General features: G+C 34.3%; 1 protein-coding gene and 1 pseudogene across 2 annotated transcripts; both read right to left on the reverse strand.

Annotated features, from left to right (window-relative positions):
- Window positions 1–1,730: 1,730 nt before the first annotated feature.
- On the reverse strand, window positions 1,731–3,216 carry LOC125776499 (uncharacterized; annotated as a pseudogene).
- Window positions 3,217–4,791: 1,575 nt separating this feature from the next.
- On the reverse strand, window positions 4,792–26,447 carry LOC105232054 (maternal effect protein oskar). 2 transcript variants are annotated; one of them, XM_049448799.1, is made up of 6 exons: window positions 26,297–26,447; window positions 24,746–24,924; window positions 23,455–23,971; window positions 15,696–16,108; window positions 5,822–6,200; window positions 4,792–5,751 (listed from the first exon to the last, which is right to left on the reverse strand). In XM_049448799.1, exons 2-6 carry the CDS (start codon window positions 24,864–24,866, stop codon window positions 5,649–5,651), a joined length of 1,533 nt encoding a protein of 510 aa, XP_049304756.1. In that variant the 5' UTR covers window positions 24,867–24,924; window positions 26,297–26,447; the 3' UTR covers window positions 4,792–5,648. The 2 variants fall into 2 exon arrangements, with proteins under 2 accessions (XP_049304756.1, XP_011211954.1); XM_011213652.4 differs by lacking the exon at window positions 26,297–26,447 and adding an exon at window positions 25,331–25,700.
- Between the last annotated feature and the right edge of the window lie 1,351 nt (window positions 26,448–27,798).

Below are 27,798 nucleotides of genomic sequence, written 5' to 3' on the forward strand. Positions count from 1 at the left end.
CACATGTCCTAATTTTTTCCGCTTTTATGAATATGCCTTCTTCATTTATTTCTGGTATATTTTTTATTTTACAATTTTGGTTGTTTATAGTTGTATTCTGTTCAGTTTCCGTTTATTCTTTTATTTTTATGAAGTCTGTATTTATTATTTTATTTGTAATAAAATAAATTGATTGTTATTAGTAGTTGAATGAATACTATTATTGTAATATTGCACTGATTTTGTTATTCTTTTGGTAATCGTTTCTTTATTATTTTGTGATTTTAAAAGTCTTAAGTGTTTTTTATTGTACCGTGTACTCTCTATATATCACCATTACCTGTTTTTACTACTGGTGATGTAACATGTACATTAATTTTTTCGTTATTAAAATATTCCCGCACGTATGAATTATTGAATTCGTTATCAAAAACACATTTTTTCGGTTTTCCAAATATTGAATGTCTATAATTTAAAGTTTCAATAAACGTTTGACTATTTCTGTCAGTTACTGGTCCTACAAACAAATGTTTGCTAAATTTGTCGGTAAAAGTAAAAAATATTTGTTTTTCTGCTATATATAAAACTCCGTGTGTTATTTCTTTAGTAGAATTTGGAATTTAATTTTTTATTCATGTCTATCATGTTTTGCTTATTGACATGTTTCACAATTATTTATAAATCTTGTAATGATTAAGCCTTAAATGTTCCTTTTCTGTGATATCGAAGGCTTTTTCTTCATTTTCGATATAATCTAAAATAATGTTCCTTTTAAGAACTTTTACATTCGAGTTTCCGAATTCCTTTTTAAAATATCTTTGAAATTGTATGTATTTTGCTTCGTTCGGACAATCTACTCTAAAGTTTTTTAAATTAAAATTTCTTAAAATTTTTCCAAAATTTTAATATATTACATTCTCATAAAATAAAATTCGTCTATATTTAAAGATTTTTGTTTTAAAAATATCTTTCCCCTTTATTTTGTTTTCAGAAATTATTATTTAAGTTCTAGATAGATTTATTGGTTTTTCTGTTATACAAATATGGTCGTCTGTGTCTTCGATTGCACTATGAATAGTTGCACAAGTTGTTTCATCAACATCCATGCCTTCTAAATTATTTACTTGTAGTCTACTTAGAAAATCTGCAACGTTATTTTTTTTTATCTTTAATGTACTCAATATCAAATGCATACTCATTAAGAGCTAATTTCCATCTAGTGAATTTACTATTTTCTTGTTTCAGATTGTTTAACTAGATTAATTGCTTGTGATCTGTCTGTAATTAAAAACGTTTGCCATACAAATATGGTCGATAATATTTGTATGCTCATACTATTGCTAGTAATTCTTTTTCTATAGTTGAATACTCGTAATTCTTTTCACTGTCGCAAAGTGTTCTTCTTGCGTAAAAAATAAGATGTTGTCTTGTGAAAGTACAGCACCAATTGCGAATGTACTTGCGTGTCGTTCAGACAAATTGTTTTTTGAAATTCAGATATTTTAAAATTGGGTAAATAATAAATCAATTAAATATGTTTCTTTTTTGAAAAATAAGCATTTATCTTTTGAATTGAACTTACGTGTTCCTGAAGACTTGTACTGAAAATTAATATGTCGCATCTTCATAACACTTTGCACTGTTTTTTCTTTAATTTCCATTTTTGGTTTATTTTCCTTAAATCTTTCATATCTATTTTCGTCTAAATTCTTGAATTTTATTATTTGTCCGTTTACGTTCAATATGTTCGTCTTGTATGAAAATTCAATTTCTAATAGAATCATAACGTCATTTCCTAATCTTTCGTCATATCTTTTGTTCCTAAAAGCATTCATTACTCTGAAAGTCCGTCTTGTAATATCGTTAAATTCACTGGGTAACCAAGTTTTGATATATTTGTCCGCTATTTCTTGTTGCCTTCCTGCCTTTTTCGGTATACTAAATTTTCTTTTACTTACATTTTTACACTTTTGGAAAAATTCCTGGTTTTATCACTGATGCTTCCGCCCCTGAATCTATTAATAATGTTACCTTAGTTCCTCCAATTGTTACATCAATCATGGGTATATTTCGTCCTTCGAGGCTGGTTTCGGAAAATTTTCAATTAATTATTATTATGTTATCTACCTCCATCGGTTCCACTGGCTGTCTTCTCGTCTGTCTAGTGTTGTTGTTTGCCTTGAAAATCGTGTTCGCCTCTGAAAATTGTGTTGATATCCATTTTGTTGAAAGTTTTGTGGATATCTGTTTTGTTGAAAATTTTGCGTGTTCTCTGCGCGTTGTATTGAAAATTCTGTTTTATCTTTCCAGATGACCCATTGTATTCGGTGTGTTGCTGTTTATTCTTATTTGCGTTTGCGTAATTTCCTTTATTGAAATTCGAAGTATTTCTGAAATTTTTATACTTACTATCGAACCACGTCCAATTGTGCTGTTCTAATAATCTGTAAGTTTCAAATAATGTAGTTACTTTTCGCAATGTAGTAATACTCGCTGCATTAATTGGAATTTTCCTTTGAATAAGTTTAAAATTGATTCTTCATTCTGGCGTTCTATCTATCGATCTTTCTACCGACAAATGATATTTATTATTCATTCGCGTTAATATGTTTGATAATTCATTGTTCGTTTGCGTTATATTTTTAAGAACTACTGTTTCTGCTTTTTCATGCAGTTGCAAAAAAGTGTTCCATTCACTGAAGTTTTCGATTAAATTGTTAGCCTTTTCATCTCACTCCAATTTGTGGTATCAATACTATACCTTAATAGTATGGTATTCGCAATTTTGTCTCGAATTTGTAGAACTATAAATTTTTGTGACTGTAGAGAATAATTGCTCATGCTATGTAACAATACTTCCACTTTGTTCACGAATTGCACTATTTCCGCAGTATTTTCATTGTACTCACCCATTCTGCTGATAAAGTTGAGCGGATCGAATTTGATCTCCATAGTGTTTCCTGCTAGTCTTTGTTGCACCGATTGCTCTGCTGTTGCCATTTCTTCTGTAATATCCTTTTGTTTCCTTTTCGGTATGTGATAGGGTTTCATTAAAATTAATGTTTCTCGATATACGTATACACAAGTGAATCGTTCACACTTGTTTTACCAAATTCAACAGGGAAATTCAGAATCTGGTGCAAATGGTTTTGCATATTTGCAATTGCAAATGAGCGAGCATATTTTTGCTTTTACACTAATAAAATGTATACCGCACCTGCTACACTCTTGCAAATAAGCAACACTAAAACGCCATTGAACTATTTGCAACACGGGTTTGCAAATTATCAGCTGCTGTCAAAAATAAAAACATTGTAAACAAAGAGAAGAAATGGAAAAATTTTTGTAAATTAAAAATCAAAAAATTTGAAATTTGTGCTATGTGCCGCATAAAAATATTCCTTCAATGTTCATAATTGCTTCAGCAGTTTCATCAAATAAAGCGTCAGTTATTTTTTCCCAAAAAACTTTTTTGCGGCATATTTTCCAATTTGTGCGAAATTTTTTTTTTCAAACAATGTTTTTCTTCACCGATCAACTGTGAATTAATGCTCTTTGCAAGGATTGCACAGAAACCATAAAAAGACGTTCATTGTTCATGGTAAATATTTGCAATTACATAATTTTGCAAACTCAGATGCACAAGATTCTGAATTGCCCGAATTATTTCTTTTTCTCAAACTTTATTTGAATTAATATTCGATATTGTATTTTTGGTCAAATCCAAAGAATATTATTCTTTAGCTCAAAAGAAAAAAGAATTGCTATATTCGGTTTGCCGACTGCCACAATAATACATAGATTTTGCGTTGCAATAATCTATTTTAATTTTCTTTGTTGAAATAAAAGATCAGATTGGTTTTCTTCTCTTATATTACAATCGTGATTTTATTTTTAAGAACTGCAAAGGAATTTCTGAATAAGCTTGATTTTTTAAAAGGATACTTAATAGTCTAGAATAATCCTGAGGGAATCAGTTTCACCATCTCCTGGTGTTATGCTTTCACTGCCATGATGGCTGGAGAAGTGTTCCCTTCTCTCACTTCTGGGGGTTCTAAAAGAGTATGCTGCGGTCTTGAAACCTTTTGTTAGTTGCTGCACCTTTTCGTAGAATTTTCCCCCTGCCCGCCAGCTGGTCAAGCTCTTCATACTCATGCATTTCGGCCTCTCTCTTTTTCTGTCTGCAAATGAGTCTCGCTTCCATATTCAGCAGCTTTCGGTATCTATCCCACCCGCACGTATTGCCGTCCTTTGTAACGTTGCGAGACAGTTTGTTTTCTATCTACTGCGATACGGTACTCATCATCATACCACCTGTTCTTTTCCTTTTCCGAAAACCAATGGTTTCGTTTGCAGCAGTACAAGCTTTGAATGCCGCCTCACAGTTCCTTTATACCGAGTAGAAAATAGTTCGGCTGTCAGTTGTGATTGCAGCCTCTCGACGTTGAACCTTCCTTGTGTTTGTGGACGTGCGTTTTTTGCTGCACAGAGGCGGGTGCGTATCTCGACTGAAAGAATATAGTGGTCTGAGTCGATGTTGAAGACAGCGGCGACGCTGGCTAAGTCATGTCGTACGTATTAACGAAAACACTCCAGCTCTAAAAGGATTCGACGCAATACTCGCCGGGAGAAGCAGAGAAAGAGAAAGAGAAACATACCGTTTGAAAGACCAGGTGGAGAAAAGTCTGGCTTCGCTTGGAATTTCCAATTGGCGCCACGTTGCGAAAAGAAGAAACGGCATAAGCGGTGTCTAACCCAGTGAAGAAGACGGTTTTAAAACATTTCGCTCTCCTTGTAATAACAACATTATAATTACTGTCTTAGTATTATTTTTATTACAGTTTTTTCTTTTAATTGAGTTTCTGTTATTGTAACACACTTAGCTCTAAAGTACATCGTACATTGAACAAATACATTTACTTAGAAATATACTTATTTTATTACTATTTACTAATCAGCTTACATATTTTTATTGCGCTTAAAGTGCAATAATATAACGACAAATTTACATTTTCAGACAAGCAGTTGTGTAAAGAGATTGGAGTTCAGTTGTTTGGCTTATTATTATTACCTTAAAGTTTAAAAAATGTTGTAGCTCGTTCATATTTTCCTTATCAATTAATCAATCACATTCAAATCATACAATATTTAAACTTGAATAAAATACTTACAAATGTCATTATGTGGAAAATGTTTCAGCTTCTACAATTGTCGACAAATCAACACCGGTATTGATTTTGTAGAAGCTAAATTGTTACATTTTCAGCACAATAACGGTTTGTTGTTGGAATATCATTCTTCAAAAACCTTATTCACCAATATATATTGTGCACTAATATATATCTGAATAAAATTTTTAAAGCGCGTCAAAAAACTGTATTTGTTTCCAAAAACAAAAAAAACGAATACAGGTTTTGTTGGCTTTACAACGTTTGATATATGTATGCAATACAAATGAACAAATATGTATTGCTATAAAATAATTACTTTGAAAGAAATAAATTTAGGTTATATCTAACAAAAATTGACGCACCTATAATATTAATAATCAATAAAGTTTCTATATAAACAGTAATACACTTTAAAACAGTTAATAATGCAATACACAAATCATGGTAAAAATTTATAGATAACTCAAAAATTTTCAATTTCAAACTAGACATAAAATATTAATACTCCAATTGAGATTCAATTAATTGCAAAACTCGTTGTCGACCAATTTTGTTCCAAAACACGTATGGCTCTGAGGTACCAGTTACTATTCTTGGTTCGCTGAAGAAACAATATTGTATATATGTATATTAGAAACGCTAATTTTTTGTTTGCATTGGTAGTTACTCACTTCTGAAAACAGTCGAATAGGATGTGGCCTCTTTCATTTACTAAGCATGCCCATATGTCCATAACCAATAAAAATTCACCTTCCTTTTTTATGAAATTGTTGAAGCGCTCCAATTTAGTTTTAGTAATTTCATCGTGTGCAAAATTGGCAAGGGGAGCCAGCGTCGTTAGAATTGGTGTAAATCCCTTTTTGAACATTAAGTTGATGAGCTCGCGAAAATCATGTTCTATTTGCACCAAAGGCCGACCTTTCATTATATCCACAGATCCAATGTTAACGATAATACTCTTACACTGATCTTCTAATTGTCGAACTCTTTTAATTGCACCGCAAATAGTTTGTCCGGATACGCAAAGCCCACTTTGCAGTATTTTGTCATCTAAAAATAATATAATATAAATTAAAAAAATGTAAGAAAGGGCTAAGTTCGAGTGCCACCGAACATTTTATGCTCTTGCAACTTGTAAGAATCAAAGCAAAGAAATTCGTTCATATAAGTATATGAGATATTAACTCGACCGAAGAGGCTAAATTTAATATATTGAGTGAATGTGGAAAACATTAACCAGAGTATCGAAATTCTTTATATTAGGGATCTGGGTTCACACTAAAGAATTGGTTTGTATTCAGCGCTAAACCACATAACTTTATACGTGATATACAACTCACACACTGACCGACTTATTCTTCATAAGGTTTGCGGGAAAAACGAAAATCATTATACGAAGTACATGCATATGTATATGAGTGTTGGGGGTAGTATCAACATGATTGTATCTATAGTATTAAAATGCCACATACTAATAAAATGTTCCCTGGGTTTCATTAAGGTACCTCACATACTTTCACATACTGATGTTAGTTACATATATGGGCTAAGTCAAGTTTCCGCCCAATTTTATAGGCACAAAAATATACTCTTATGAATGAAACACACTCTCTCATTTTCATTGAGATGGCTCACATATTGGCCGATATATGCAGTATAAAACACATTGACTAATATATATTTTATGGGAAGTAGGCGTGGTTGTAGTCGTATTTTTTGCATAGAACTGTCAGAAGAAAGCCACGTGCCAAAGTATATCTACATACATATATCGATAAGTTTTATGCCAACAAAACTATTATACTCTAAATTGATTTTGATTAAATTTTGGATATTTTTTATATTTCAGGATTAGAGAACGCAAACAAATATTAATAATCGAAAAACGCTTTAATGTTTCTCAAAATTTGAAAATACTCCATTAAGATCTATACAATTTTACATGCGTTTGTTCTGCGTTGTTCTTGTGGTATGGTTGCGACAAGTCTAGTTTTTTCACAAAAGTAGGCAACTTTTTTTTGGACGTGCTTCGTGAGCGAACAGCTTTTGTTGGATTCGACTCATTTTTAAAGATATACAAGTATACAGTCGACTGTTGCTAACTTTCGGTCTTATATGTATAAATTCACGATTCATTACCTGTCATGTTGTCATCAAAAATTTAATTAAGTTCATCGGTGTTGCTGAAATTACCTACCTACCGAAGTTGTAAAAAATAATTGCGCCAAAAAAATATTTGAAGTAACTGTAAACAACACAAAAATTGCTCACATGTCAAAACATTATGAGTACGTAAACAAATGATAAATTTTACGATAAAGTTGTGAGTTGTGAAAACTGAGGTTGCCAAAATCCAAAATAAAAAAGGCGATTACATAATTTTGCACACAGTTCACGAAACTACTAATGTTATTGTGAGATTTGCATTCCTTTATTTTGAAATTCTTATTTTCATTATACATTATAAAAGTCAGAAAACCTAAAACAAAATACATAATATATTTATGTATAATGTCAGTCGTGCCGAAATAAATAGATGCAACGTTATTCTATTTAGTTCATTATAAATTTTTCACTTAAAACAAATAAATTAATTTTATTTCACTAATTAACAGGAGTATTTACCCTTTTATTGGCAATTTATATTCTTTTCTTTGCTTCTTTTTCTCAACTCAAAAATGTTTCATCACAACGTGGCGGAATATTGCAATATTTTTTTCTAACAATTATCACAGCCTGTACCTAAAAAAGTAACGGTAAACAATTGGCGTAATCATGTATTCTATCATTCTTGTATCAAACCTCAGTTTAAAATTTTTAGAAGCGCTGTTCAAACTACATACTATTTGGCAGAAATCGTAAAATGAAATGTAAAGAAATGAAAAACAATGACGTTCATTGGAATTTAAGATAGTTATTTTTGGTATAATTGATTAATATTAACACATACTACATATAAATATTATTTTAATCATTATAAACCATCAATAGACTATGTAAATTCTTATGAAAATATTTTACGAGAAAAAGTGAAAAAAATATGTGTATTGCTTCAAAAATAGAGTGTTTAAAAAGCAATGATTTCTTTGAGGATCAATTTTGGTAAATTTTCAATTATAAACGTTCGTAAATTAATAAAAAATAAAGTACACATACTTTCTTTAAAGATGTTCGATGTTCGATAATAACTTAGACAACTGTTCTGGAACATTTTTTTGATTTGGCAAGTTGGCTTTTATATTTCGGAATTAGAGAATAAAAACAAATTTTAATTACCGTTCGAACCAATTTCTGACACTCTGAGGTATCTCCAAACATGCATTCTGAAGGTATCGAACGGAACTTCTTTCTTCGGAATAAAAAGAAGTGATTCGGTCCCAAGGCAGGACTACACGGTGGATGACTCATCAAATTGATGTTTTGAGTACACAAAAATGTGTGGTTGGTTTTTCTGATTTCTTGAAAGACAACTTGCAAGCAAATTATTGTTATCACTCAGAATTTCAGGTTCTGCTTTCTTATAGTTTAATGGTTGCGATATATCCAATTGTTTCAAAAAAGCCCGCAATTATTTGCTTAGAAGTGCACGAGCCTTTTTTTGAACGATCGAGAAATTGTGTAAGATCCAAAGTCAAAAAAGTTCTTTTCAGTGAAATGTCCATGCAATATTGAATATATGCTGGTCCCACTAATACCTACAATTGCCTCTCAAGATAGGTTACAGGTGACGATGTGGCAATGTTAGTTTGTGAACAAAATGGTACAATTCCGAATTTACCGCATTTTTCACTTCAAATTCATTTAGTTAAACTGTAAACATTTAAACAAATTCACAACTTACACTTTTTGCAGATTTTATAAACAAGAAATCTATATTTTAAAAATCACTTTTTACATTCGTAGTGAGCATCATTTATGTGCTAACTATTATGAGGAATTGGAGCGCTGCCATATGAGCAATTCGCTGAATTTCTCTATTCCGATATAACTCGTCTTTCTTTATTTAGCAATCTTAGTTCTAATAAAAACAAGTATGTCTATAAATAATGTTTTTTAAATTAAAATGAGAATAAACAATCTTTCCATGCACATGGATTTTTTTATTACGTAAAATACGTAGGTTACCCCAGGTATTGGCTCGACCAGGGTTATTTTTTTAAAGCGCGGCCGAAGGTCTCCATCCAAAAGGAGTACTACGCGAAAGTACTTCAGTCACACCGATTTAAAATAAATTTTATAATTTATAATATATTTATAATATATTATCATAGAGTTTTACTTATTTGTGTTTATTAAATATAAATCACATATTATACATTTACTATATGCGTATATGGAGAAAGTGTTAACAACTCAATTATACATAGCTTGAAAAATGTTGGAAAGTATTTTTTATTATACTTGTAGTTAATATAGAAAGAAGAATCAAGCGAAAATACAAACAAAGAAAAATCGTTGAAAATCCTACATATTTGGTGATTAAGATGCAGCAACGCTCATTTTTTTCATAATTGTAAACAATCTAACCTTTTCAACGATGAGTGCGCTAAGTGATTTTTAAATTAAAAATTTAGCTAAAATATAAGTAAATAAAAGTGAAATGTTTACTTATTTCAATGTTACAGTGTATATTTAAATAAACAAAGTGAAAATGGTGAAAAAATTGAGTGAAACATTGTGAAATACTATGTGTTATTAATAAAAATTTTTGAATTTTTAATCGGGAATATTTAAAAAAATATAAGTGTTAGCAACATTATTTTTGCATATTCGTTTTTTTTACTCGACCGCCAAAGTAATCGGAATCGTGTCCACAGAATCAATAACTGATTTTGGACGACCTTTACGAAATTAATTTTGAGGCGATCTACGACAACGATTGATTTCATCATAACCTCGTGCCTCATCGCCAAAAACTAAGTTAAGTTCAAAATTAACACAGTACAACAGCTAATCTGGGGGGGGTGAGAAATTCCAAGTCAGGGTGATGGTACTAAGTCAGTATAGTAAAACCCTCAAAGGGTTTGGCGTTCGTATGTGTCAGTTTTTTTTTATGACCTTTTAAATTTTTTCCTTATCTTGATGTTTTTTCGCTTAATTGTAACATTTTGGCCTACATCCCATTTAATAGAACTATAAAATAAACTAATAATATAGAAAATATGATTATAGTTCAATCACGGTTTCGTCGAAAATTTAATATTAAGTTTATTTGCATCATCTTTTAACTACAATTTCGCCAACATACTCGTATTAATTTTTTTCGTGTAAAATTTCAAATACGTTTTTTCAAAACAATGTATTTTGAACTGGTAATCACTGTAGCTTGAAAACTTCTTAAAAGATTTCAATGTTTACAATTAACTGTTTTTTTAACAAAAAATCTGGATTTTTACAATTTTCCTAAGGCCGCCATTTTGTTAATTAAGAAAGATTCGATTAGGCACTAGATGATCTGTCAATAAACCTATTTTTTACCACTTGGTTTTAGATGAATCTCCAAGGATTAGTGTCGGTTACCTCAAGGAGCTTTGGTTGGATCTAGATCAACATAAACAGCCATTACTTTTAGAATTATTAACTTTTTCAAATTCTATCTAGTTGAAACGTTATTTAATGGAATTATGTTTCTACTTGTATACTCGTAGGATAAAATAATATGCTGGCGAAAAAATATTAAAATTGTCGCTTTTTTATGTATCGGACTACATCTAACACCTTAAAATATGTCCTCTCCTTTGACCCTTGCAAATTACTAGAGTTTTCCGATGTATACAAACTTAGTGCTATGTTTCTTTTTTACATTTATAATCTTGATACACTGTTCATTGGGGTGTTTTTTACCTGGCGGGTCCAAAGCCCAGCGAACAACACTGTGTACGGGATGCTTTGCCTTCTCACTTCAGCTCGCCTTCAAACAGACTTTCTTAGGCTACCGAGAGGATACTTGGTCAAAGACCGGAAGTCGTGAGCTGCTTGAGCCCGGTGCGAACCCGATTCCCCAATCGATGACGAAAAATCAGAAGTTCCATTGCCCGACCATGAAGAAGTTTGAATAGCAATTACCCGTCAGAAGAATAACAAAGCGGCGGGGGCCAATGGATTGCCAATCGAGCTATTCAAACACGGCGGAACACGGCGAACTGATAAGGAGCATGCTTCTTTGTAAAATATGGTTCGGACGAAAACATGCCCAACGGTTGGAATTTAAGTGTGCTCTGCCCAATCCACAAAAAGGGAGATCCCACAATTCTCAAGGTTCTATTGAGCGTATTGTGTGAAAGATTAAAACCCACCGTTAACAAACCCACTGCACCTTATCAGTGCGGCTTTAGACCTGGAAAATCAGCAACTGACCAGATATTCACCATACGAAAAATCTTAGAAAAGCCCCGTGAAAAAAGTATCAACACTCACCACCTCTTCGTCGATTTTAAAGCTGCTTTTGACAGCACGAGAAGGAGCTGCCTTTATGCTGCGATGTCTGAATTTGGTATCCCCTCAAAACCGTCAGAATCGGGAATGACCTCTACGACCCGTTTGATACCAAACGAGGTTTCAGACAAGGCGACTCTCTTGTGACTTCTTCAACCTACTTCTGTACAGCTGCTGGCGTATGCTGATGATATTGATACCATTGGCCTTAACAACCGCGCCGTTAGTTTTGCTTTCTGCGGAATGTATAAGGCAGCGAAGAAAATGGGTCTGTTAGTGAACAAGGGCAAGACGAAATATCTCCTGTCATCAAACTAAGTGACGTCGCATTCGCCACTAGGCACCCACGTCAATGTTGGCAGTCGTAACTTTGAAGTTGTAGATAATTTCGACTAGTTTGGAACCAGCATCAACACCAACAACAACGTCAGTCTCGAAATCCAACGCAGAATATCTCTTGCCAACAGGTGCTACTTCGGACTAAGTAGGCAATCGAGAAATAAAGTCCTCTCTCGACGAACAAAGGCCAAATTCTATAAGTCACTCATTATTCCCGTCCTGCCATGTGGTGCAAAGGCATAGACTATGACAACATCTGATGAGTCGACGTTACGAGTTTTCGAGATAAAGGTTCTACGAAAAAAAGAAAAAACTTATCTTTCAACTGTTATTGCGTAAGGGTTGATTAAAACCCACCGCATAACTATTATTAGTGAGCAATAATCTATCTATCTTCTATATACATATGTATATAAAAAATAAAGTATGTCTGTATGTTCCGGGTGGATTTCGATACGGCTGGACCAATTTCAATGAAATTTTCAGGAAATCCTTAGATTGACCTGACGAGTAATCCTAGTTTGGTGACGATCGGAGCACTTTTTTTGAACTGTCAAATACAGTTTTTATTTATTATGATGATATTCTATCGTTTTATAACCTAAATTTGGCAAATGCGTTGTGGATATAAGTATGTATATGTACATATGTCAATATGAAACATATTTAAGTTCAATGGAGTATATTGAAGTACACTAAAGTATATTAAAGTAAATAATTAAAGATTTTTAGGAATTCCAGGAAAGTTGTATCCGTTTACTGATGAGTTTTAAATTGATTGTTAGAACGGAAAATTGTATGAATTTTTGTTCCCCAATCATATTTCTTCACAGAATCATTATGATAAATAAAAAATGGCACCCAAAAAAGCAAGTATTGGTAAAAAAAAACCTCTAAATCAAAGAATGTTAAGGAAAAAAGAGCAATTGAAAAAGTGCTCAAATCCGAAAAAAAAATTTCAATTTTGCGGCGTTCAAGTACAATAAGGATGGTGATTATTGAAATTACAAGGACGTAGTGATCGGTGCAATGAACAAAGTTTGTACATATTGAGATGCTTTAAAATTCGCTAAAGAATCCCCTGGAATGTGCTGTTCGAACGGTAAACTTGTTTTGTCACCATTGATGAAGCCACCTGAGCCACTTCTTAATTATATTTCTAAGCGCACTTCAACTTCCAAACATTTCTTTTTCAATATAAGTATATATGTAGATATGAGGTTCAATTGAATAATCATTAAAAAGTAATTAAATAGAGTATTATTACCCTGGAAATGTCATGTCAATAATTTTAAATAATAAATATATGTTCATTTTTTCTAATATTTAAAAAAGAGTTGCTGGCGTAATTTCAAACACTATTGGCTTGAGAACATCTGGAAATACCAAATATTCTATGTTTACTGTCGAACTACTTGATGATGTTGAGATATTAGTCTGAATTGTTCATCTTAAAATTTCATGAACATCAGGTCATTAAAATTATTCCTTATTTGTGATATATGAAGGTAATTGAATAATTTAATATAATTAAGTGATAAATTAAATATTCAATGCTGTAATTTTATTGTAAAAAAAGCAAAATCTAGCCCGGCGAGGCGGGCTGGGTACGTTAGTGAAAGTTGTAAAATAATTCTTATTTTGTAAGAGAAAAATAAAAATCAAAATATAACCATTATTATGTAAGACAAAAATATAATTTAAAAAATTATAAATTAAAAATTCACCTTTCAATTTGATCACAGTGGTGTAATGCCGAAATTTGTGGTTTTGGTCCACGAATTACCCAATCTCATATAAATTATATTTAATGATCTTCGTTATTCTAAAAAATCTTATGCCGAATATGTTGGTCAGTTAAATTTATAAAATTGTTTGAAAATATCAGTTCAAGTATGCCTGAGTAATGTCAAAAGTTTGCGCAATCAGCCCAGATCTTTTCTGTTTTCCGATTTCCCACCTATCTTCAAACCGTTTAGAATAGTCAAAAAATGTGTTGTTTTAGTGAAATTAAATGAATAAGTTTTCTTAAAACTTATGTAGTTTAGCGTTTAATATGAATGGATTTGGTTTAAACCTTGGTCCAAACCTCATATCCTAATATGTATAATAGATTTCGATACTCTGATTGACGTTTTTCACATCAAGTTAATACTTACATACATACATATGTATATTAATATATATAAAATATAAATATATATAAAATATAGTTATAGAACTAATTTAGTCTATAACCTATAATATCTTATAAAGGAAAGGGTATCGGTAACATCTGCACTTAGTCCTTCCTTACTTGTTACATTCAGAAATATGGTTGAACTTACGGAACTTCGTTCAAATCATATTTTTGTGAGTGAATTGACTGAGGTGATATGAATATACATATTAATACGCTGAATTGAAAATATTGTATCAGAATATGTGAGGAGCTTAAACGTCACGATTGCTATTTGTTATATAACGTCACCGTTCAAAAGATTTCCTCCTCCTCTTTTTTTCTATCTTTCATAATACAGTAGAACTCCAATTATCCGAACTCCGGCTATCCGAATCGCCGATTATCCGAATCACAAAAAATTGTCCCAAAAAAGTCTAAGTGCGCTATTATTCTGAATGCTGAAGATGAAGAATTGGTTTTGGCAAATCATAGCAAAATAAATTTAAAGGACTGCTGTTACATGGTAGCGGAAGCTTGGAGTTTGTTTACGCCAGTGACGCTAAGACGTGCGTGGAATAAACTGAAAGGCCTACCGTCTGAGAAGAACAAAAAAAAAAAGAATCTGAAGAAAATGAGAAACAAGAATATGGAGAGGATGATGATGATGAAGATGCGTTGTCACTAGAGGAAATAAGAAAATTGATTGTAAAAATTCCTGGTTGTACAGAAGTAAGTGCTGAAGATGTAGGAGAGTGGATGGCTTGTGACGCGTCTGACCCTGGTTTTCAAATTCTCAATGACGATGAAATTGTTGTAAGTGTGAGAGAAGATGTTGAAGTGGAAGTGGAAGAAGAACTTTCTGCTGATGTTGAAGTAGACGCTGGACCATCAGCTAGTGAAGCATTTGCCGGCCTCGAGACTGCTTTGAAGTGGATGGAGCGTCAGCCCGAGTGTGACCACTTGCAACGGCTCACCGTCAAGCGAATGCGTGACCTGGCTGCCCGAAAACGGTTGAAGACCGCAAAACAGAGATTTTTATTTCTAAACTTGGACATAAGTACATTTTATTTATATTTAAAACATGTGAAAACATGTTTCTTTCATTTAATTCAATAAAAAAAATAGTGCAATATCAAAACGTAGCTCTTATTCTCTCCAATGGCAATTTAAAAAAAAATCCGACTATCCGAATGGGTCCCGGTCCCCATTAATTCGGATAATTGGAGTTCTACTGTAGATATCTTGGTCAATAATTCGGTTATCTTAGCGAAATGAGGTATATATCTTACATTTACCTGTATCAAAGCGTATAATAAAAAAAAATCTTCAATTCATATCCAATCTTTTAGATGACTTTATATCAACAACGTTCACATGTATTTGAAAAATAATTATAATAAGTTATTTTGTAACAGAAGAGAGCAAAAAAGTTATACATAACTTCAAATAATAAAGTGGGTTGATTTCGTTTGTTAAAGACTATAAAAAGCTTATAAAAGTACATACAGATAATATTAATGAACGCATAGTATCGGAGTCCGACCGACTATTACGTATAATAGTATAACAATTCAGACGTATAGTTAGGCCATAATTTTTGTTAAACTTACATTTTTTGAATTTGCATCTTAATTCCATTCGCGCCAAAAACAAAAAAAAATCATCGCCCAGCAAGGGGAAGTCCAAGAGGTGTGCCTCATAGTCGGAATCTGTCGTATAGATCGAATCATTATATCGACTACTCTTGGTACACGATGGTGAGATGGGTCGACTCGTACTTGGAGGTATGTATTTAGCCATAGATTCTTTGTATGGATTAGGCTGCTTCTCCAGTTTATTCGTATTCAAATAGTTCTGCTGTTGGATTGATCTGAATTGAGATGTTTGACTTATTGTTTTTGCTTGTGAATATGTAGATTGTTGTTTCGTTATTCGATTATTCTGATTTGAATAATGAATGTTATTGAAGTTGTGTCCAAGATTCTGTGATGCCATTTTCGGTTGATTGCATAATCTGTTGAAACTAGCAAAAAATTCGTTGATCTGATTAATTAAATTCGGTACAGTAAAAATAATTTTTTATTTAAAGTGTAACACTAAACAGGTAATTAAACTGAGTATGCGATTATTTACATAATTTTAATAACTTTTCCTGCCGATGATTGAAAAAGGACGTTTTCAATAACGCGCAAGAAAGTAACGATTTGTCTTACCTTGAGAAATCCTTTCGCGATAACTTACAACTTATAGTGCCCTCCATTTATTATTGTTACAAAAGTAGTATTAAGTTGTATTTGTATTACTATATGCATCCCTGATTATGAACAATAGCTGTAGGTATATGGAATAGCATTTGTCTTGTTGTAGACATCTGGCGCCACGGCTGTCTGCTTGTCGAAACAATAGACATCTGGCGCCGCACTGTCTGCTTGTCTAGTTAAACAATTGCTGAGTCTGGCGCCGTATAGCATTATGTTCTGGTAATTTCCAGACGCAATATTCTAGAAGGACACGTCGGCATCAGCGAGAAGTGCGTGGCTATATAAGCCGTGGCAGCGCCAACGTAATCAATCAGTGCTAAGAGTAAACTGCTATAGTGTAGACGAGTTGTGAAATAAAGAGTTGTTGAATTAAATTAAACAGTGTTGATTTTATTTGTCAATCCAGAGATACGAACCTAACAAAGTAAACTAGCAAGCAGTAAATTCGTAACATTATACTCGTATAACTAGTTTAAACAAGCGGCTCCGTTCGCTCCTTGTTGTCAAGGATATCATTTATCGCGATAGTAGTATAATGGAATAGTTAAATTGGTAATATACATATTTTGTTGACTTCGCAAATCACTTAAGGGACGGTGTCAGTGTGAAATTTTCGAGAAATAAATTTTTTTGTTGCATTATCCGATACTCTACACTATAATAAACATTCTTTCACATTTGAAATTGAAAATCAAATTATTACGATCGCTACAGCGTTTCTTGTAGAAAGGGAACAGAGTGGGGAATATAGCGAAGGAATAGTAAGATATTTAGTTCCAATTTAGATAGAAAATGTTTAACGTAATTCGCTATTGCGCTGTGCAACCTTTTATTTTTTTTGAAATGTTACTATATTTGTTTACGAAAAACTCGAAAAAAGGTCAAAATTTGATACTTTTCGCCGACACCGATTCGATACCGCCGCCATTTCGTCAAATAAAAAAAAAAACAGAAAAAGCTTCCATAGCGCGATAGCGACTTTTCTATAGCTTAATAATCTTTTTGAAATTTTTGCTTTAGACCAAAATTGGGGCCGCAATCGCGGACATTGTACAGGAACTTTTCTTTTTTTACGTGTCTTTTTAACCATTGATTTAACTATTGTACACCCAACAATAAACATAAAAAACATTTAGTATTCGTCATGAACGTATTTATTTATAAAAAAAATTGGACTATTTAGTTAATTGCAACATGAAAAAAAAAACACTCACCCTGCCAGCCACGGCTAACCACTTTTCTCAAATATTTCAATACAACTACACATTTTTTCTCTATGTACTAACACCAACGCACATTTTCGGGTTATTTTTTGTATGCTTAAATGCGATGAAGAAAGTTTATTTCATTTCATGATTTATTTGAATGAGTGCGAATGAGAAAACATCATTGTCAATAGCGCTAAAAGAAAATCCCAAAAAGGGTAATAAAAGAACGGTTGAAAGACGCATGTCATTCGTGCTCGTTAACAAGAAGGTAAGTGAATGAATTTTATGTGATTTTTTAACAATATATTGCAAATAATTACTTCATTTATTTTTATAGCATTGGAAATCAGAATGATTTGGAAATAGCAGCAGCAGCAATATCATCAGAAGCAGCAAATATCAACTGTTAAGTAAGTATGTGAAAAAAGTGTATGTTGTTTGAAATTGGTATGCGTAGTCCAATATATACGTAATACGCAAAAATAATTACAATAGTTTTCATATGTATGTACATAAGTATGTATTTTATGAGTTTAAGGCGGCCTGCACAATCCAATATAATATGTGAAAACACATGTTTGTTTTTTATTTTAAATTACGAAATAATATTTATCTTTTCTTTCAGATATTATTATCATTTTGTACAATTAATCTATATTTTTCTTTTAGATATTACAAATTCAATGTAATTATTATTTATTTTTAGGTTTTAATAACCTTTATTTTATTTCAGGTATTTGCCTTTTATAATCTTTTTTCAGACGATAATTATTATTTTTTAATTAAATATATTGTGTAAATAACAACGTTAGCTTTAATTTATTTAATTATAATAAAATTTATGTAAACATGTATTAAAGTTTTGTTTGAAATTTTAAGAAGTTTTTAAAGTAGGAATCAGAAAATGCAACCCTGCATCAGCCGTCGATTGGGGATATTAGAGCAGGACAGATATAAATTTTTATGTGACACTGCTGAATGATCGCAACAGAGATGTATGATCACATGTATACGTACGTGTGAGGGGAAAAATGGGTAGAATCTTCACGTGGCCTATGGCAATCTACCCAAACAAAGAGGCTCAGGACGAGGAATACCGGACCGTGTTCCGCAGAAGCAGTAGGATGCTCAGATCCCCTACCCTGACCAACACTCCCAAACAAGTCGAAAAAAGTCGAGAAAAGATTGCCTCAAAGGAAAATCCTGCCACACAAGAACCACGAGCAAAATAAATAGAAGAGAAGAGCACCCCAGTGGCCACCATAGAAGGCCCTCAAAACACGCCGAAACAGGAGTACATCACGGAATCTTTGGAAAAATGCAAGAGTATTGCGCAAATCATGAAGACGGCGATGGCAAAGCAAAAGAACGTCAGCTTGGATGTCAAGAACGGAGCGGCACAGCTGGACGAACTCTTCGACGTAATGAAGAGTTACCGCAGAAAGTGGCTTATCGCAGAAAACGAGAAAAGACGCGGACTTCTAAGCAGACGGATCACGACCACAGAGCCAACAACCTCGAAGTAGCGAGCGACAAGTCCAGTGGAGCCTCGAGAAACAGTGCGACCAAGAAGTGAAAAGGACGGCCAGTGGCAGAAATTCTTGCCCAAAAAAGCAAGGAAGATACACGCATTAGAAGGAACGGAAAACAAAAACCCAAAAGAGGGAGAGCAGCAAGAGAGGAATATCGCCTCAAATCAGAGAGCAAAAAGCAGGCCCAAACGACAATCGGAGGCCGTAATCATCAAGCCAGCAGAAGGAAATAGCTACGCCGAGGTCCTCAAGAATATCCGTAGCAAGGTTAACCTAAGAGAAGCAGAGGTGAAAATCAAAGGGATCCGCAAAACAAGAGCCGGGGCTTTACTACTGGAGCTGGAGAAGGAACAATCCATAAAAGCCAGCTTCTGCGAGGCACTCAAGACGACCCTCCGAGAATCCGCAAATGGTGATGGAGAACGCCTACGAGTTAATCATCTTAAGCGAACAATATAAAAAGAAAGAGAGAGGTACCTGGCTGGAAGATAGCAGCTCGACCGCCGCTATATGGGAACGGTAATGGTTTTGTCTGGGCCAAATGAGACCTTTTTACAGTAATCAGCTGCTACTTGACGCCAAGCGATAGCATACAGGAATTCCAAGAAAAGCTCGACAACATTGAGGACACAGCCAGGTCTATAGAAAGCCAACTAGTTATCGCCGGATACCTAAATTCCAAAGCAGTGGAGTGGGGTATGCCAAACACGGAGTCAAGAGGAAAGCGCATTCTAGAAATGGCTGCGCGCCTAAGACTAATAGTCCTCAACACGGGAAACGCAACCACGTTTAGAAGACCGGGATGCGAGGAAACTACACCAGACATCACTCTATCATCAGAACGCTTGACAGGCTCAATAAAGAAATGGAAAGTCCTGGAGGACTACACTGGCAGCGATCACCAGTACATTTCCTTCACTATCGATACAGGAACAAACGCTAACCAGCACAGGAAAAAGACTGCAACACGGAAGTGGAACATTTCGAAGCCAAATACTTCGAAATTTATCTCCGCAATAGACGACCAAAATCCATCTAGCAGCTCCCCAAAAAATGCAAAAAAAAATTGTCGAGCACACAATGCTTAACATAACAAGAGCCTGTAAAAAATCAATGCCCAAGGCCTCCCACAGCAAACATAAGGCAGCAGTCTACTGGTGGACTGAAAATATCGCCCAACTCAGACGCACATGACTCCGCCTTCGCAGATCCTACACGAGATCCAATCGCAGAGGAGCCGCACCCGAAGAAGCCGAGCAATATAAATCAGCAAAAAAGGAGCTGAAGCACGCCATCGACGACAGCAAAAAGAAAAAATGGGGAGAACTACGCGAGGATATAAACAGAAACCCCTGGGGACTCGGATATAAAGTAGTTATGAAGAAACTCGGCGTTCGATCAAAACCACCCGACTTAACCGCTGTCAAAATGGATCTCATCGTGAACGTACTATTCCCCACATACGAAAGCAGGGCTAGTGATCCAGAACAAACATTAAGATCTGCGCAAATCCCGCACTTTACCCTTGAAGAGCTGCAGCTCAAGGCCAACAAGGCCCGGATCCCAGCAGAAATCCTCAAAATAATCGCAGCAGAGCGCCCGGAAGTACTACTAAACAAGTACAATGCCTGCATTGAAACCGGAATATTCCCTGAACCATGGAAAAAGCAACGGCTGGTGCTAATCAGTAAGGGAAAAGGAGACCCCAATTCGCCATCAGCATACCGTCCACTATGCATGCTTGATATAGCGGGAAAGCTATATGAAAGCCTAATAAAAGCCAGACTCGAAGCGGCTATTAACGAAGCTGGAGGACTGTCCCCTAGACAACATGGCTTTAGACCCGGCAGTTCAACTATAGGAGCCATAAAATGCATCATTGAAAGCGTAGAAGCAGCGCGGCGTAGATGGCATAAATGTAAAAGAATAGTGCTACTGGCGACTCTAGATGTCCGAAATGCCTTCAACAGTGCTAGATGGGTGGACATGATCGACGCTCTCGAAAAAAGCTTCAATATACCCGACTACCTCAGGGCTGTAGTGCGGAGCTACCTTAGCAACAGAAAACTGCTGTACGAAACCAAATAATGGTCACGACAGATAGCGGAGCAGCACAAGGATCTATTCTAGGCCCAGACTTATGAAACATTAGCTACGACGCTATATTAAAACTAGAAATGCCAGACGAATCATATTTAATCGGCTACGCGGACGACATCGCGGCAAGGGATACAGAAGAAGCGCGAAGAAAGCTGAATCAGGTCATGATACGGACGCAAGCATGGCTTGATACCCACAACCTCCAGCTAGCTACCGAAAAAACAGAGCTGCTACTGCCAACAAACAAGCACATACCTCTCGAGATAAGCATGCACACAACTACGGACATTCTTAGGACACAAAGAGCAGTAAACTACCTAGGCGTAAGACTGGACCCCAGATTAACTTTCTGGGTACAAATCCAGCACGCCGCAGGAAAGGCAGCGAAGATCACCTCTCAACTGAGCCGATTAATGGCCAACATAGGAGGCCCCAGCCAAGAAAAGGGAAAGCTCCTAATGTCGACGACAATCAGCGTCCTACTAAACGGAGCCGAGATCATGGCAGACGCGCTTGAAAAGGAAAACCGACGTAAGGTAATAGCCAGAGTGCACCACACCGCAGCCCTCAGAGTTGCATCAGCCTACCGGACAGTATCCGGCGATGCAATATTAGTTATAAGCGGCAATGCTCCAATCGACCTACTAGCATATGAAAGGAAAAAGCTGTGGGAGCTAAAGAAATCATCCGATCATAACAAGAGCGCAATACAGCAAATAAGGAAAGATACAATAACAGCATGGCAACAAATATGGGAGAATGAAAGTCGCGGCAGAAGGGCGGCCAGGCTAATAAAAAATGTAGACTTATGGACAAGCCGTAAATTCGGAGAAGTCGATTTTTACACAACCCAGCTTTTATGCGGCCACGGATACTTCAAAAAGTACCTCCACAGAATGGGAAAAGTCGAAGAGCCGTCATGCCTATATAACGACGCGACAGAAGACGACGTTGAACGCACCTTCTTCGAATATGTGCGCTGGCGACAAGAACGCTCCGCTGTAGAAAACCTGGTTGCCCCAATAAACGCGGACAATTTAGTCAGCGTGATGTTGGAGAGTGCAAACTGGGAAACTATCAAGAATTTCGCAGCAAAAAGCGGGACCTGGACGCAGGTGCGCAGATGTAAATCTCTCAATGAGAAAAATGGAACGCCACCCTGAAGTAATGCAAATGCGGTCCCAGGGTGGGCGACGGTTCCTTAGAAGGGGAGTTTTTAGTGACCTGCAAGTGGATGATGCGGAAGGCATTTTCCACCCCCTCACCCGCAAAAAAAAAAAAATGGCAATCTACCCACTTTACTGTTTCACTGGTTTTTTACTCGCTCATGGTTGGCAGAGAATTCATCGAATATAATTGCAAAATCGACTGCTAAAAAGTAAGAAAACACAGAAATATTTGTCAGCTATTATGCACTCATCTCAAATTATGATTTAACCTTTTCTTATTCAGCCTGTGATAGTTGTACACTATAATTCATATATGTACATATGTGTATGTAAACAAAAAATTCTGTACTCTGCCAATAGCTGTGTGATTTTATTTTGTATTTTTAAGAAAAAAATGTTCAAATGATTCTTACATGAATATTGAACACATGCTTATGTTCTGAAATATAATTTATTTTATTTATGAATTGTTGTTTAACCTAAATTCGTAGAAAGTAGCCTATGCCCGTCCCCAGGTTCCAAGCTAGCTCATCTTCAATTTTCAGCTAAATTGGCTCAGCCGTCCTTGTGTTATAAATATAAACATAAATTGCGAAATCGAGGGTGATTTTGCCAAAAAAGGCCGCCGTTAGGACCTTCTCCCGGACTAAAGATATACCCGAGCAAATTTTCACGACTTTCCGTGCTGTGGTTCTGGCGTAATGCGCGGATATACAAAAAAGGCGTTTAATTTTTATATATGTACATATAGATAACAATATGTGTCAATATGCACAAATTGAACCCATCGCAATTTTATTGAACAGCGAGATGTTTCAACCTTATGATAGCGAGTTAGTTGGGATATTGGGGAGAAAGTGCCAAGGTTTTCCAACACCGTCGACCCTCCCACAACTTTGACAAATGGCGGTCGTCAGGTGTAATCCAGTTGAACCCTGTTTAGGACATCTAAACTGTCAATCATTTGCTCCCCACAAATCGTGGATTAATCAATTTAGGCTAAATAAACCGTGTTCATCCTTATATCGAACAATTTCATATTTTATACAATATAATGTGTACTTATGTATATAGGAAAATATTAATGAATCATACTTACAGATGATTACAGTTGTCTTGATAATAATTATTCCTTCCCGTTTCCTCAGTGTAATTAAAAACACCTTTATGAGCGTTAGTTTGCAACGATGTTAAATTCTCAAGACCCACCTTTGTTTTTACTACATCAATATTTGCCGATTCGCTGAATTCATTATTATCAATGTTTTTCTTATTAATATATTCGTTATTTTTTTGGCAATCAGTCTGTTTATTGTTGCGGTACCAAAATTCATCACGTTCGTTTTTCTTAGATGAAATATTGTTTACAAAAGGTTCGAATCGGTTTTGGTCGTTATATTGAACAAATTGTTGGTGTTTTTGAGTTTGAAGTTGATGTTGAGGTTTTTGCTGTTGTACTAAATCATAGATGTGCTTTGTTCTAGCTGAAGGTTGGACATTAAAAATGAGCTTTCCATTTTCATTACAAAATGCGGTAACAAACGGTATTGAGAGAAGGAACTCGGTAATGTTTTGAAATATTGGGAACACTATACCAGTATTTTTCCTATAATCATCTATAAAAATAAATAAATAAGTACAGCTTTTAAAAGAGAATAAAACTTTTAAACCGTATGAGAAAACGACAATAACTTTTCGACACAACTAACTGATTTACCAAATCCAAAAACACAAATTTTTGCGTTTTGAAATATCTTACCATATAATGCTTACTGAATAATTTTAATGGTTAGTCTCAAAGTTCTGTATTTTACATCTTAAAAGTAAAGATATATGTAAATAAACAATGCAAAACGTTAACTTCGGTTGAACTTAAGGTACATATAATACTCTTGACAAATACAAAAGTTTTCACACAAGAACTACATTTTGATCAGTCAGTTTTTATGGAAGCAATTAAATATACTATAGCAGCAGGAATTAAACAATTTCTGCAAAGAATGTACCGTTGCCTTGGACAACAATCCATGCAAAATTTCGTGGAGATATCTTCTCAAATAAAAACGTTTTCCACGCAAGGACTTGATTTTTATCCTTAATTTGAATGATAGCTATGTATATGCTATGGTGGTCTTAAGGGGTTAAACTTCAAATGATAGTCCGTGTAGGATTTAATTATTTTGACCGTTCAGTTTATATAATAGTGGTCCGATAAATAAGCAGACATCAACAAATCGACTCAGCTATCAGCTGATCAGTCATAAGTATAAGTAGTTATACGCATAAGTACTTTATTGGGTCTCCGACGCTTCCTTCTCCTTGGTAAACTCAAAATACATACCTTGTTCGGATATTAAAATAACGTGAAAATAAAAGTTTAAATTACTTACCCTTTATATCGGAGATAGTTGCCCCATCCTGAGAGCGCGTAAGCAATATGCTCCGCACCTCTGCGTCCAAATCAGGAAACGCGCTTCGCAATTCTAGGAAAGCTTCATGCATAATTGTCATAATTGCGTGATAATTGGAGCTGCTGTAGAAATCTTCATAAATAACCTACGAAGCGGCACTTGATATCAAAGTAGAAGACAAAATATTGCTTATAATGTGAAAATATTCAGTTCCGCTGGGTTTTTCAGATTTACGTTATTGTGTGTTTTATTGAAATTTCGAGCTATTTCCCGTAAATTTTTGCGCATAAAAATATTCACAATATTTTGATGTTAAAATTTGTAGTCGTGATTAAAACTGAGAACCCCAAATACACAACGTATATGTCCCTCTTAATACTAAAGAAAATTCTTTGGATGAAACACGTGGTAAAGCGCGCTTCCCGCAGTCGGTAACTTCTCGAATCACAGTGCAAATACTTTTACTTAGCAGATTCATGGACTCATATACATACATACATATGTATGTATGTATGTATGTACATGGGTATAAGATAACGAAAACGTGTACAAATATATACGTACTTTCCAAATTATTGAAGTGAATTGGCTTCGATTGATTCTTCACTACAGATTCCTAATGCTGGTATTGAGAGTCTTAACGGTTGTTTTTGCTTATTGAATGATTGATATGGAGACAAAAATGTACAACCCATTGCTCTCATTCTCGAAACGGTTGTTTTCGCTTCTTCAATGAATAATGTGGTGCCAATAATTTACAACCTATTGCTTTTGTTCTGATTTTGGTTGGTCTCTAGTGTTTTATGCTCAGATCAAGTACTGCTCTTTAATTTTAAATATTGTAAACGCATTTTTAATTTTATACAGAACAAACATCTCAGTGAGTTCTACTCTATGTGTTATGCACATACTTATGTCATATGTATGTAAGTTTCGTTAGTTGTTGTGCTTTTTTATTTTTCTGATCAAGCAAAATTTCAACACAAATTTTTTACTTATTCTTTTTTAGACTCTCTAAACATATTATAGAGAGTATAACAGTTTGGTCGAATAATCAAAATAAATTCAGAGCTACATATCGTCACCTGAAATGTAAAATAATGTATCATCAAAAAATTCGAAATTGAATACGCTTCCCTACTTCAAATTACATACATAATATTACATATGTATGTTCAACATTTTCAGGTTCTGCGGTCAGATATAAACCAGCTTTAACCAATATTAAAACTTTGTTTCACTTATGTTCCATTTTATTTCGTGTTTCATTCATGCCACTGTAAATTTCCGAAAAATGCTGTTGCGTTATTTTGAATTTCAGATGACGCTATGTATGAATATCAAAACTATCAAGATTATAAGAATAATTTATTGATTGATCAAGCCATAACTTAAATGAAATATTCAATAACTTGTCAACGAATAAGAAATATTAAATTTTTGGATAAGGGTAGCACAGCATACTTGCATGTACATATGTACATATGTAAATCGGTAGCAAAACTAAACAATGTTTGTGGCACCACTCACTTTTTGGTGGAATTTCACATCAGTGACTATTGAATCATATTTAACTAATTTGTTTAATAACATTCACTTCATTACATTACAGTTTTAAATTAAGCAACACCATTTTGAATTCTATCAGATTTCCTTTGAGATTAAAGTAAATTATTCCTGCCAGTCCTTCCTCTGCTTCCTACATATATACTTAATACAGTGATTTTCTACCTTCCAGTTGATTTTATACCGTACATCCCTCAATATGTATGTGTTTTAATAAAATTAAGTGGAGATATTTAGCATTAAGGGGCTATACCTGTGTGACACTTTCAAAACAAATTTTTTTTGGGCTTTTTCGATAGCATATACATATTTCCAAAAATGTCCTGTGAAAGCGGCAAGGATATTTTTGAAAATATATACCAAAAAAAAAAAAATAAAAAAAAACAATGTGTAGATATGCGTAGATATTTTGATTAAAATTATGTTATTCGGTAATAAAATTTGTTGATACATTAAGATATGATTTTTAAGTGCCGTTTATGCCATTTTTAACATGTCATGATTTCTTCTCAAGAATTGGGACGGTTTCAAACCACAACTTGGCGGATTTTGAAAAGGATTTGGGCTTGAATTCGTATAAAATTATTCTCACCCAAGAACTGAGTAGACGTCGTGAATTTACTGATTTTGCCTTGAACGGACGGGTTTAGGCCCATGCTTTTAAAATCATCTGGAACAAATTTTGAAGTAAATGAACCATTACCCTGCAATTATCAGAATTCATTTGTCAGGCTCATTTTTATCAGTAAGAAAACACTATATTATTTTCCTTTAATAAAAACTTTCTTTTAACATATTTATGTTCCTTTAAATATTATGTAAATGTTCAACGTTTTTATATCTGTACCCGCGCAATTTTAGATCTCGACGCTTAAAAATCTACCCTTCTTTTCATTACTCGGTCCACATAGCACAATTCCCTCTAAAACCGGTTCAGTGGTTCTCCCATTTTGAATTTAAACCGTATACATAGGCGCCGTACCGTATACGGAGACCGCCTTTTTCTGATAATAATGTGTCTTTATGTCATAAAAGGAAAAAAAATCGACCATCAACTTCAGATATATGAGATATTTCTGTCTATCTAGAAGGAATGTTAATGAAATCCAGTAAGAATATTTGTCGAACAATGGTGGATCGTGATGGCGAAAGTGAGTAAAATACTTCCCTTAGCCTGCATTCTAATATGGGGATTACAATGCTGAAAGCATGTTTTTCCAGCTCCTTATAAATCGTTGTTGGTAAGTATATGTATGTGATATTTTAATGAAATTCCACGGAAATATCTTTTTTGAAAACGTAACGCAATTAAGCGCTGCATATGAATGAAAACGGCCTAAACCTTTTCTCAATTGCAAAATAAATATGACAGGTTGCAACCCCACTTTAATAATGACAACTTAGTTAAGAGAAATTCAAAAGTAGTAGTTTGGCAGTGTTGTCAATTTGACTTAAGATTTTTATCG

This window comes from Bactrocera dorsalis, chromosome 2 (genome assembly GCF_023373825.1).
Source record: "Bactrocera dorsalis isolate Fly_Bdor chromosome 2, ASM2337382v1, whole genome shotgun sequence".
Classification (NCBI taxonomy): Eukaryota; Metazoa; Arthropoda; class Insecta; order Diptera; family Tephritidae; genus Bactrocera; species Bactrocera dorsalis.

Bases quoted from the DNA above. Each gene is read 5' to 3' on its own strand.
- LOC105232054 (XM_049448799.1), bottom strand. From the start codon at position 24,866: ATGACAATTATGCATGAAGCTTTCCTAGAATTGCGAAGCGCGTTTCCT. The intron at 6,201-15,695 runs GTAAGTTTAACA...TATTATTTTTAG, and splicing joins AAGATGCAAATTCAAAAAAT to ATGACAAAATACTGCAAAGT. The intron at 5,752-5,821 runs GTGAGTAACTAC...TTGTTTCTTCAG, and splicing joins CTATTCGACTGTTTTCAGAA to CGAACCAAGAATAGTAACTG.